This window comes from Tetrao urogallus (assembly GCF_951394365.1).
Source record: "Tetrao urogallus genome assembly, chromosome: 2".
Classification (NCBI taxonomy): Eukaryota; Metazoa; Chordata; class Aves; order Galliformes; family Phasianidae; genus Tetrao; species Tetrao urogallus.
This window is the reverse complement of record NC_136814.1, coordinates 3,227,028-3,240,128: the sequence shown is the minus strand read 5'-3', so window position 1 is coordinate 3,240,128 and position 13,101 is coordinate 3,227,028. Positions and strand designations below refer to the sequence as shown.

Genomic DNA, 13,101 nt, shown 5'->3' with positions numbered 1-13,101 from the left:
GGAGGAAATTCTAATATTTCTTGGGGAAATTTCCTTTAAAATGAAGTAATTTTTTTCTGGCATTTGTAGTGGAAATTTCCTCACATGTGAGGAAGGAATTTCCTGACAATCCCCAATAGGAGCTCTCTGAAAAAAGACAGCAAGTTCCCAGCAACTCACATAGGAATTTTCTTAAAAGGGGGGAACTTCCTCCAAAGGGAGAGTCCTTTTCCCCACGTTCCAAGTGGGAATTTCCTCCATAGAGGAGCAGGGGCTCTCCTGACCTCCCCACAGCCATTTTCACCCAACCAGAGAAGGGCTGTTGATGTGGCAGCGCTGCCCCTTTCCCAATTAGGTGCAGATGGAGCATAAAAGGAAACCAGCATGAAAATGGTAAGAAGTCTTCAATGTCATTTTTTTTCCTTATATGGGGCTGCTAACAGAAAGAAAATTCACTGATAATGACTGCAAAAATGCGTTGTAACTGCTAATGAAAACGTGCAGCTTGATGTAGCCGTGGATACAGAAGTATTTTTTTAAAAATATCACAAGCTAATCAGATTTTATGCAAGGAATCCCATTCAGAGATATGGATTACCTTTATTCCGTAATCAATTTTGTTACTAAAGAACACAAACTTTGACCCATGTCGTACAGTAAATTTGAACAGAAAGCTCCAGACGTTTCTCAACGTTTTAGATGCAGCTCACACAGAGTTCAGTGCTCACTGTACACGTGTTTGAGGTGTGGGGAGTATTCTTAAGAAATTACTACTCAGAATCAAAGTTACAAACAGTTATAAAGACACTGGTGTATTAGCCACTGAGTAAGGCAGAAACCTTGTTCATCTTTATAGGCTGTGATCTGCTTTTCACTAATCAGAAAAACAGTGAGCAGCAGCTTGTTAACACAGGCAGGAGCAGTTCCAAAGGATGTGGAATAGAAGGATGCTCTGAAAGATGACTGAAAATGATGGCAAAAGAACAGCAAGCACTTCAAGTGCTGAATGCAGACAGAAGGAAGAAAACCAATTTTCTTTCTCATTAGTTTGCTATCCAGTTTAATTAGATCACTCCTCACCAAAAGAAATTCTTAACAATACTACACTGTGGTCCTCGACTTCCAGATATTTTGTTTGCTATGTGCCATACTCGGAGTGCAGTGTCTATTAGCAGTGCCTGAACAAATAGACTTCAGCTTCTATGTACAGCCTCTGTTCATTGAACAAGGTAATTTTACTCCGTAAGAGTTATAAATTCCTTTCAAAACCAGAAAACATTTGCAGACTTCGAAGGCTACAACAGACTTTTTGATGAGCACAACCTTGAACTTTCAACAAACTTCTCAACAAAGTATAAAACTACAACGTGAAAAGACTTATGACTACAAAGTGACTTACAGCAGGTCCCTGTTGTCTGCTTATTGCCTTTACAATGTCTGCGGCCACCGAGTTCAGTCGCTGGCAGTGCCATCACCTAGCAGGGGAATTACTGGTGTCCCCCTTCTCTGTATGGTCGGCGCTGGAGGCAGCAGCAGAGGAAGGTCCCTCCTCACCATGCCTCAGGTTCTCCTCTGCTTCCGGCGCAGTGCTGGCACGCAGCAGGTTGAGGTACAGCAGGTCGTCCTGCAGGCAGACTGGCAAGGGCAAAGCCCGGATAAACCGGTCAGATCGCAGACGTTCACTCCCCAAGATGGAGCGGATCTCAAGGCGACAAAGGTGAGACAGGGAAGGAATGTCGGCTGAAAAATGACAAAAGGCAAACAGGGAACAACATCATACACCACTCGTCTACAGGAACCTGCTTTAGACAGATGCTCCCGGTGTGAAACTCCAGTCTACCAGATACTGAGATAGAATTCTTGCCTGTGAGGGACGCTTTGCTGCTGGAGTCAGAATTTTGGCTGCAATATTAACTGCAATCATTTCTGCACCTGCTATACTTACCCTTCTAAACTGAAATTAAGAACTTTACAGGACGCTGTATTTTGTAAGCCTGAAGACCTGGAGGTCTGAACATCACTTCTTGAATCTTTCAGCACAAAACCATCACAACTGTTGGAGTTGGAAGGGACCCTTAAAGGTCACCTAGTCCAACTCCCTGCAGCTGTAGACACAGCTCCATCATGTGCTCAGAGCCCTGCCTAGCCTGACCTTGAGTGTCTGCAGACAGAAGGGGCACCACCACCTCTCTGTGCAGCCTGTGTCAGTGCCTCACCACTCTTACTATAAAACACTTCTTTCTTATATCCAGGCTAAATCTCCCCTCTTTGGGGAGAGATGGTTAGCAACCATTTCCCCTTGCCCTAACACAATGGTTCCTGCTGAAAAGTCTGTCCCCTTCCTTCTTACAGCCCCTTCAGTTATGGAAAGGCCACTCTCAGGTCTCCCAGAGCCTCCCCTTCTCCAGCTGCACAGCCCAGCTCTCAGCCTGTCCTCACAGGGAGGTGTTCCATCTCTGGGCTCATTTTATTTTTGCAGCTCTCCTCTGCACACTCTCCGACAGCTCCATGTCTCTCCTGTACTGAGCACTCCCCATCTGGTCGCAGTGCTCCAGGTGAGGTCTCACAGCACAGAGCAGAGGGGCAGATCCCCTCCCTCTCCCTGCTGGCCACGCTGCTTTGGATGCTGCCCAGGATGTGGTTGGTTCTCTGGGCTATGAGGGCACAGTGCTGGCTCATGTCCAGCTGCCATCCATCAGTACCCCAGGTCCTTTTTGGCAGGGCTGTGCTCCATCCTTACATCCCCAGCTTGTACTGATAGTGGGGGTTGCTGTGACCCAGGGGCAGACCTTGCACTCAGCTTTTTGAACCTGAAGAGGTTCACCTGGGCCCACTGCTCAGCCTGTCCAGGTCCCTCTGATGGCATCCCATTTCCCATTCCCAGGCTGCGTCCATTACACCACACAGCTCGGTGTCATCTGCAAACTGCTGAGGGTGCACTTATCCCACTACTGATGTCACTGATGAAGATATTAAAGAGCAGTACTGACCCTCAGGGACGCCTCTCATCACTGACCTCCATCTGGTCACTGAGCCATTGGGCACCTCTCTTTGGGTGTGATCTCACAACCAGTTCCTCATCCACTGAACAGCCTGCTCATTAAATCCTTATCTTTCCAATTCAGAGAGAAGATGTTATGGGGCACCACACCAAAGGCCTCACTGAAGTCCTGACAGATGGTATCAGTGGCTCTTTCCTTGTTTACTGATGCAGTTATGCACCAAGAAGGCCTGCGGGTTGGTCAGGCAGAACCTACCCTTGGTGAAGCCACGCAGGCTGTCTCATATCCCCTCCTTCTTGCTACGTGTCTTAGCATAGTTTCCAGGAGGATCCCCCCCAGCACAGAGGTGAGGCTGACATGTCTGTAGGTCACCCTTTCTACCCTTCACTGAATTATCTCCATCCTTCATGAATGCTTCATTGTTAATTTCTTGTGTTCACTCTCAGGACTAACTCATCTCAGTTCAAGAACTTCACACTCTCCACAGGGGAAAGCTCCAGCACCACAGCTGGCTTGCCTGCCCTGACTGATCTTGCCTCAAAGAATGGAAAAGCAAAAGCTTTAAAACTTTTCCCCCTTTTTTCTCTGTGTGGGTTTGGTTACTATTACTGTTCATAATAACAATAGGTATAAATACATTAATAAATAACACAGTAAATATCTTAAGTATATTTCATATTAAATATAAGCGCATAAATACTTACGTTACAAATGTATTCAACAATCTGAAGGAAAATCTTATTTAGTAACACTAATGTAATTCGGACATTCTCATAATGATGGCAGCCCCTTTTAAAGAAGAACATGCTTGAAGATGAGGCACTGAACAAGGACACTGGAGCACAGCTTCTCCACGCACACTGAATGCACGTCTCAGTGCAACCCTGTATGCTGGAGCTGCTGTTCTGCTGGGTGAATGAAGCGAGCACTGGTGTTCCTGGACAGTCTGCTAGTGATTCTGTTTGGCTGACCACATTTCAGTTATAGCAGTAATAAGAAACTCCTAGCTTTACAGTTATTTAATATGATGATTTAGAGAGTATATATTTTAATTACTCTCAAATGCTTGCAGAACAGGGCAGACACATCATGGGAAACACAGATTAAATTAAAAAACAAACTCAGTGGGACACTGTCTAGAAAATGTAACCAAGTAACGCTGATCACCTTCCCTTCAGTCTTCCAAGAGGCTAACCACATCATTTGAGGGATGTGGTTACAACTCACAGTCACTGCCTGTATTTCATAGCGTGCACATCAATATGAAGTGGAAAAGATAACCTAGACTGAGAACACCTACCTGAAATATGTGAACTGAACAGCATAATGAGTAACATCCATACAAACGTGGCTTGTTTGTTTGCTTAAGGTAACTTGCTTCTGCTGCCCAGCTTCTGGACAGGCAGTTTTTATTGACTTTCTTTGTGTGACCTCCTTCACACAAAGAGCTGTTTCCCACTTACATCCTGGAGACTGCTGTACACAGAAACCTTTTTTCCTCATTGTTTTGCTTACCAAAATGGCTCTTGGGAGTCCAAGTGAACTTCTCTTTGTAGTGTACAAGGTCCTCCTCTACAGCTGGAGGAAGCCTCTTCCAGTTCGTAAACTCCAGAATGAAATTGAGGGTATCCTCACTCACAGAGTGAATCCTGAGTAACAGAAACGACTGTGAAATACCATCTCACACAGTAGTGTAAATATGTTAATAGAAACAACACACAGAAAGTTTTCTTATTCTCTAACAAATTCTTCATTTACATTTTCCTGTTTCCGTGCTTAAAACATAAGGAGAAATTCAAAGTAATTTTGACAGCGTGACCCTTTATCAGCATAATTTTATCTTCTTCCATTACCTTTTTTTAAGTCAGTCAGACCGCAAGGGAAAAATACCTGCTCTCAAATATAAGCTGATTTTGTAACAGGCAGTGCTCTTCTCTGCACTGATTTCTTACTTAATTTGCACCTAAATTTGAGTAAGGTGTCAAGGCACAAGGACATAAAAGGCATTACTGACACATGTGAGGAAATAAAAGTCAGAGTACTTGTTTTTAACCACTTAAAAACACATCAACAAAGTTTGCAGTTTGAAACTCTCCTACCAGAGAGTTCAGAAATCAGTACAATTTACACTCTAAACTTCTAGCAATAGCTGACAGAGGTTGAAGTAACAGCAAGTAAAACAGCTGCTTTAGCATTACACATGATGAACAGCCGTGCAATTTCACAGCACATCTTCTTGGCTAGGTGTATAAAACCCTCAGTCTTCATCTGAATGGAAATCTGAGTATTCTGAACACACAAAAACGCATGCAAAAAGTAGCAATACGATGGGCAGAAGCAGACATGCCATGCTTTACATATGCTCCTCTACTATTCAACACAACATGATATCCAAGTATCATGGACAGGAGAAAAACAACATAGAAAAACTTCCTAATTTTAAATACATGCCTAATTCTGCAGTGCTTGATATAAAGCATTACCAAGACCTTACTTACCTGTGGATTTTACCACAGTGTTTTGTGTAAACCAACCTCTAACTATCCATTTCCTCCTCTCCCACCCCTGGGGCAGCGTCACCTTACACTGGTTTCCCATCTCTCCCAATCTCTTTCTCAGTATTTGAAATTCTTCCTACAGTTACTGTATTACACATACTAACACAACTAGCAACAAAATTTGGGGGGATTTTAAGAAACGCTGAGTGTAACAATTGAGAATGGATGCCATTCTTCAGAGCGGCAGTCCTCAATCTAACTTTCTCCCTAAAAGAAACCTGTTCTGCTCAATCCAGCCACTAGGCATTAATCTTTTATTTCAGAGTTTCCATTACCCTCACCATTCCTGAGCAAGGCACGGCTCTTGCGCTGCCCTCTGAACGCATGTGTCAAACAGCATCGGCAACAGCTTTACAGATGAGCATAGACTATTTAAGAAAACGAGGCAACATCATCTGCTTACCAGAATCTGTACAGTAAATTCACTGGGTTAAAGCCAGCCAAGAGCAGATAAGGCAGCCATTCCTTGTGCATATCAAGGGCTTTAATTGCGCAGCTTAGAAACTCTGGTAGCTCTTGGGGAGAAGGCAGCGGACAGCCAATCTTCAACAAGCGTCGAAACAAAGGAAACTTGTCATGGTATAGGCAATATCCCAAATTTATCCCACACAGGGTGATCCCGTGGTTCAGAAGAATATCAACTAAATTAAAAAACCTATCAACAGCACACGAGGAAGAGGATATTCCATTAGTTTTTCACAGGAGGCATCTGTTAGTTCACTTCTTGCCCCCAAGTAAGCAGATTGCTTTACCATAAGCCCCTCCACCTCCCCTCCCCCAAAGAAAAGTCCATCTCTCCATGCTGACTGCAATTGTTTCTAGAAAGCATCAGTTTAGAGCAAATCTGGTTTCTGTGTCTCTAATCCTTATGCTTCACACATTTGTCCCCTTCGTCCTGAAAGACGAACAACGCATGGTTTCTTCCAGTTCTCAACTCTTCACAGCAAGCCTTGGTGATAAACAGATGCACCCAAAGTCATCGTTTTTATGGGCACCTGTAGCACAGAGGTACTGCCACACCACCCAACCACAACAAGCTGTGTGCTTGTTAGGAACAAAAAGCACTCTGCTCACCCCCCTTGGAAACGTTATGTGTGTAGGATGCACAAGTATGTGAAAAGAGCAAAGGACTGCGCTGCTGAACTCGAGGAGCAGCCCAACATTTGCAGTGTTTAAGGGTTTACATGCAGCTGTGTTTGTGGGAAGCTCTGCCACCCACTGAAACATTGCCAACGTTTTAAAATGCGTTGCAATTTTCTTTGCTTTTTAATTAAAAAAAAACCAAAACAAAACAAACTTCTATTAAAATAAATGTTATCATTATCAGTTATAGGCACAAATATTCATATGTATTCAGCAAGGATTATCCCAGCCAGGCTAATTCTTCTAACAGCTTTATCCAAGAAAAAAAAAAGTACATTACCTTTAGACCACCATTTTAAATCAAAGTAGGCTTTCTCCTAAAAAGCAGTTTCTCAAGTTGGCTCTGCATGCCTGTGTTCAAGCCTCAATTAGTGACAGCAATCGGGGCTCATCCTCTAACCTTAATATTTGGCTAAGAAAGTTTGTAGGTGATGAAGTAAGGTATTGCTTAAATTGGTTACTATCCTTTAAAAATAAAGGATTTGAGAGCAGTCACACATGGAAGACAATCAACAAGAACAGAAAAAATTAAGTAACGAATCACAAATCTAAGCTGGTCCCAAGATTCTGTTTTAAGATCAACTGGATAAAGTGCATTTTAATGTCTTGTAATAGGGGTTGAACAAAACTCACAACTACCCCAAACTCATGAGTTTAAATGGTAGTGTAAGCAACAAGTTTTGATCCATACACATGAAGAATCATACACTAGAATCCCAGTTTTAAGAAGATTTAAGTCTTTATGAGATACATTTAATGGAGACTCAATTAAAATGCACAGCATTACAGGTCTATACAAAGCTCAGCACTGCCAAGGAGTAACAAACATCTGATTCTCCATCTTGCTTTGAGCTGCATCAGTACTCAATCCTCCAGTTGTTTTATGGGAGGAGGACAAAGTGAGCTCAGGGACTGTTACCTCTACACCTCTGAGTTAACAGCTCACTACCCCACACAGTAATTTCCCATGGAAAAATGAAGAAGCTTCATTACTAAAGGAAAAACTCAGCAATGGGGGTTTGAAGAACACCTCACATGACACCATATGTACACTGACTCTAAGTACAAGACAAGCATACAGAAAAGTAAAGGACTACTTTCCAATAACTCATCCTCACTGAAAAGAATCTAGCTGATTAAGAGTCCCCTGCATTGAAGTTGTGCTCCCAGAAGACAGAGATGTGTGGATAAGGCCTTCTGAAAGCACAAGAGCTAGACTGCAGTTACATTGTACAGGAGTCAGAGAGCCAGGCCCCCCCATGGAGCCTTCAGCAACCACCCCACACATCTGCCTGCTACTCACAGTTCAAGTCTGCCAGCTCAAGAGCTGAGGAGAAAGGCCAGGAAAACCTTGCACATTTAATGAAATAGTTATAGTCCAATGGAGTTATGAATAATTCCAGAACATAAGATGTATACTTACTTTCTTTGGAAAATCATACACATGGGTGATCTGCAGCTGAAGGTTGGGCACTCTTGAGCATCTGGACTGTAGCCTTCTTTAAGTAACATTTCCAAGCATTCTTTATTTCCACCATATATTGCTGAATACACGGGGCTCACTTTCTTTTTTTCTTTGTCACAAATCCGATTGGTAATTGGTATCAGCAACTCTAAAATACTGCAAGGATTTTAAACCAATATTTATTTGTGTGATCTTACACAATAATGAAGCTTCATACTTACACTTATTTTTTTAAATCATCATTACAACTCCAGAAGAAAACCCTACCTGTTTCTTCATTACTGTTTGCTTTAAAGAAGAACCATGATCGCAGACACAGAGCAACAGCAGTGTGCTTCAGCATGCTGACGATGGGCTGAAAGAACTGCCCTGCCACATGCAGACCTCAGAGCCTCTAACAAATTGTGCCCTCTTATTTGAGGAAGGCTGGCAGTGCGCTTTAATTTGAATGAGAGATATTTCCTATTATCCAACAATCCTTTTTACAGAAACAGAGTATCTCTGGCAGAAGCCAGACTCCTATGAAGCCTGAAAGCCATCTGAGTTGCAAATGAAATTAATATTTACTTCTGTTCTACAGTAATCATAGAGATACTGAAGCAGAAAAATCATTCAATTTCTTCCTTCATGCCTGCAGCCCAAATCCTTCCTAGCCAATGAGGATCACTGAAAAACCCTTTGTCATGAGAATTTACTTCCTGCTCAGAGATTGCCAGTTCCACTGCAAAAGCTATGAAGGCAGCATTTGATTTAAAGATATTTCTAGCATTGACAATTTTGCTAACCCATCCTCTGTTCCTAAGAAAATGAAGAAAAATCAACTCAGCATCTACCAGCCTCCCCTTCTCATCAGTTTGAGAAAAGGCACCAGTTTGACACGCACACTGCATGACAGCTCAGCTGAAGAACACCTGTTATCAGTAGTTAAGACTGAGCATCTGCTAATGATCCAGCAGTTAGTGTCATCATTAATAGATTTAAGTTATACACGTGCAAAGCACAGGGATTCCTGACAGATGCTTTTCACAGTGTCTGTTATGCCACCAACTTCTTAACACCCTGGATGGAAAAGCGACTTCATTTGTTATTTGCATACAATTTTTTCTGCTACTTCACAGTTGCAATGGTAATCCTAATTAAGAGCTGTACAAGAGATGTATAAATCATATGCAATTGTTATTTACATTTAAAAAGTAATATGGCTACTAAGGGAATTAGCATCCGATTCAGCACAGTGTGAAACCTTCTAAACACATCCAGTTACAGATTGACCCAGATTAAATGCTGGTTCTTCGCTGTTCAAAACGGATCTTCACTTTACTGGGACTGCTAACATGTTTAAAATATGAAAGGAATTTGAAATTCTAAGCTACAAATCAGCTTGAAAACTCATTTTCCTTTCTCGTAGAGCTGAACATCGTCTTTGTTGGCGAGGCTTTTATTACCAGAACGCTTTCTCTGAATGAACTTTAACCACCTACTTTTTATGGCCCATCTCAGCTGCTGCGTGAATAGGCAACTGCCAGTTATCCTCATTGCAGTAGAGATTTGGATCTGCCCCTTCTGATAGCAGCAGCTCCACACACTTGGCATGGCCCTCCTGCGCAGCAATCAGCAGTGGAGTGGCCCTGTCTTTGGCCTGGCAGTTGATGTCTGCACCTGACAGAAAGACTTCAGGTTACTTGGTGTAAAATAAACAAGGAATTAACAAGTAATTGGTTTTCAGGGAGTGACTTTACAACACAAGTCTTTTCCACAGCAGTAAGGAAACGTTCACTAGCTTGCTGCTGACTTTTTAAACAGTCAGTGCATTAACATTAACTTCCCCAGATGATAACAAAAGTGCTGGAGGAAAGGCAATGGCCAAGACAATTGTTTGACTGCAATTAATTTTTAAGTTGTTCTCCCCTCGTATTGGTAGCTCTGTTAGCATGCTTCCTCTGATTAGGTCAAGGCACCCTCAGCTTTAATAGCTAGGCAGTTAATTCTGGCTGTAAGGATACATGCACTTAGATACGTGATACTTGCAGACTGTGTGGATGAAACCCCTGCTGTCACTTTATCACTAGAGAGAGGACTCTTCACTTAGCCTAAACAATGTGCCACCAACTACTAACACAGTGCTAGTGAAGGTCTTCTGAAGACCAGTGATCCTTCATCACTCCATAGCTGTACTATTTCCTACTATCACTTGATGAAAACTACACCAAATTACTGAAACAACTTTTAATCAAGATGATGTTGCATCTATCTGCAACTGATATCGCATTTAAATAATTAAATGTGAATTTATGAAGTGCAAAAGTAGAATTAACATCGTATCTGATGACAGGCATCTGATGTAAGCTTAAGAACAACAAAGCCCAACAAAAGTCTGCTGTTACCATGGGATATAAGTGTTCTTAAGCTCTCCAGCCTTCCATACTGAGCAGCAACAAACAGTGGTGTAATTCCAAAGTCATCCTTACACTCGATGTCTGCTCTTTTCTCCAGGAGTATTTTCATTATCTCAATATGTTGCTGAAATAAATATTTTTATTAGTAACAAAGAAAAACTGATGGGGAAATGACATCATCTGTGCTCCCCCCACACTCTAAACAGAAATAAGAAAAAAGCAATCTACTCGCTATTCTAAAGATATGTCAGAAAAAGTTTTGGAAAAAATCTCAATTTATTTTTTTCACATTTGCTCATTTGCAAATGGAAATTAATTTATTGGAAACATTAAAGTAATATATGTCTATCCTGGAAACAACTCTTATATCTTACTGATGAGGAGATACTCAACAGAACTTTGTCAGGAAATATTACAACACATTCACTTCCCACATACAGTAAGTGAGCCAGGGAGTGCATGCAGTATTAATAATACTTCAATTAATGCTTCCCAACATCAACATGTCACAAGTCCACTGCAAGCCCTTTAGTATTTCTGGCTGTTAAGGTAAGTTAGGAAAACATCACCTGATCAAAAGACCAGAGCTATGAATTACTGCACAGAATACACGAGTTACATGCCAATAGCATGATGTGCTTACAGGTTACCTGAAATGCAGCTTGGTGCAAAGAATTCCACCCAGACCAGGAATGAGATCCTTCAACGCTTGCTCCATTTTGGACCAGAAACCTTACAACATCTGCATGCCCATTTTCAACAGCTTCAAATCAAACAGTAAAACAAAAAACTCAACAACCCCTTATTAAAGAACTCACTAAAAAACTCAGGCGGTCTCATCACTAAGTTCCTGACACAACTTTCCTGATTATTTTATACCTGTTTATATTTGCTTACTTCACTTTTACATTTAAAATGCGGGAACAGAGGTGGGAAATGGAAATTGGGTCACAAAATTTCTAGTTGGACACGTTAGAAACCCACTGCCATTGTGCTGAGACTGACAACAAATGCAGGTTTCTCTCCAGTGAAGCAGAGGCAACCCTGCAGTAGGCACCTAACTACGTGACAGCCTCTATAGCAGCCTTAACTTAAGAAGCCCACTGCTTACGTTCCAACAGATTGCCCAAAACTTAAGCTTTCTTTAAAAAAGTTTAAAACTTTTAACACCGTCGATATGAAACTCATTCACAAGGCGTATTTTTAATTTACATAAATTAATGAATGAATCCTACTATTTAGTTTTTCAATATTGCTTTAAGGCACAATCTGCAGCAGAACTTTCTTTAAATCAATGGTGTCTGGATCTACTCCACTTCTGAGCCCCAAGACTACTATTTAGGCTACAAAAGCATGGAATATGACCAGCAGAGAATGAGAATTAACTCTGGAGGATAGCACAGCTTCTCCCACATAGCAGTCACTCTGAGACTTCAGAAAAGCATCACCTAGGAAGAGGGCGGTGTTTGATTCGGTGGTAACTTGGTCAGGATCAACTCCAGCTTCCAGAAGAACCCCAACACACTCCAAGGACCCACAGCGTGCAGAAAGGTGCAGTGCGCTCATCCCTTCAAACGTCTTTGAATGTATGTAGTCATCAGATGGAGCTACAGATCAGAACAACGAAAAAGAAGCATTTAGCAATAAGTTAAAAGCACAGTTCTTAACTTAAAATATTCGAGGTACTGAAACGCAAGGCCTGCAGCCTATCAGTTATCACTGGCCATGTACAGGTACTTGCTTTGGACTGAGAAGATAAAGTAAAACCAGCTGTCATTCACAGACCATAACACTGCCGTTTTTTTCTTTACCACATCTTGTCAATATCTATGAAACAAACTTACAGAGGAACACGATAAATGTATTTAATTCATATTTTACATCGCTGGGGAGTTGAGCTGCAAGTTGAACGATTTCACACCATTTCTCCTCACCTGCATTAATTAGCAGCCTCAGACATTTGCTGGAATTGTGAGCTGCTGCCTCATGGATTGGCATCCAGCCCCTGTTGTCGGGGACATCAAGGCTGTATCCCTGCCCGATCAGCTTCTGCAGCACCTTAGCATTCCCTTCTCTTGCTGCAAGTCCCACAGCAGAACACCGGTCGGAATACGCCTCTGTGAAATCCATCCTTTACTAATAAGCCCTGCAGTGGGAAGGTGGGAGGGAAGAAATAAAGGAGAAAAAAAAGCTTGTTAGTACAAAACACACTGAAATTACTACAGTACAGGGCCAGAAGCACCAACTGTCCAGGCTCCTTGTGACTGACAGCCTGGCCGTGAGCCAGCAGCGTGCCTTGACGCCAGGAAGGCCAATGAGGTGCGTGACACAGAGCGAGGCCAGCAGGGCGAGGAGGTGATCCTTCCCCTCTGCTCTGCTCTGGTGAGACCAACTGTCCAGCGGGTGGGGGCAGATCTTTGCAGCGCTGTGCAGGACAGGACAAGGAGCAACAGGCACAGCCTGGGGCACAGCAAGTCGCACACAGGCACAGCAGGGATACTCACCTCGCACGGCACGGCACCCCTCGCCGTCACTGCGCGCTGCGGTACCGCCCCGCA

General features: G+C 42.6%; 1 protein-coding gene across 1 annotated transcript; it reads right to left on the bottom strand.

Moving 5' to 3' along the window:
- Positions 1 to 1,450: 1,450 nt before the first annotated feature.
- ASB3 (ankyrin repeat and SOCS box containing 3) lies at positions 1,451 to 12,673 on the bottom strand (the record flags this gene model as incomplete). The annotated part of the gene is made up of 9 exons (XM_079550154.1): positions 1,451 to 1,719; positions 4,497 to 4,630; positions 5,943 to 6,194; positions 8,106 to 8,303; positions 9,629 to 9,806; positions 10,532 to 10,667; positions 11,194 to 11,306; positions 11,992 to 12,150; positions 12,478 to 12,673. 9 exons carry the CDS (start codon positions 12,671 to 12,673, stop codon positions 1,451 to 1,453), a joined length of 1,635 nt encoding a protein of 544 aa, XP_079406280.1.
- Between the last annotated feature and the right edge of the window lie 428 nt (positions 12,674 to 13,101).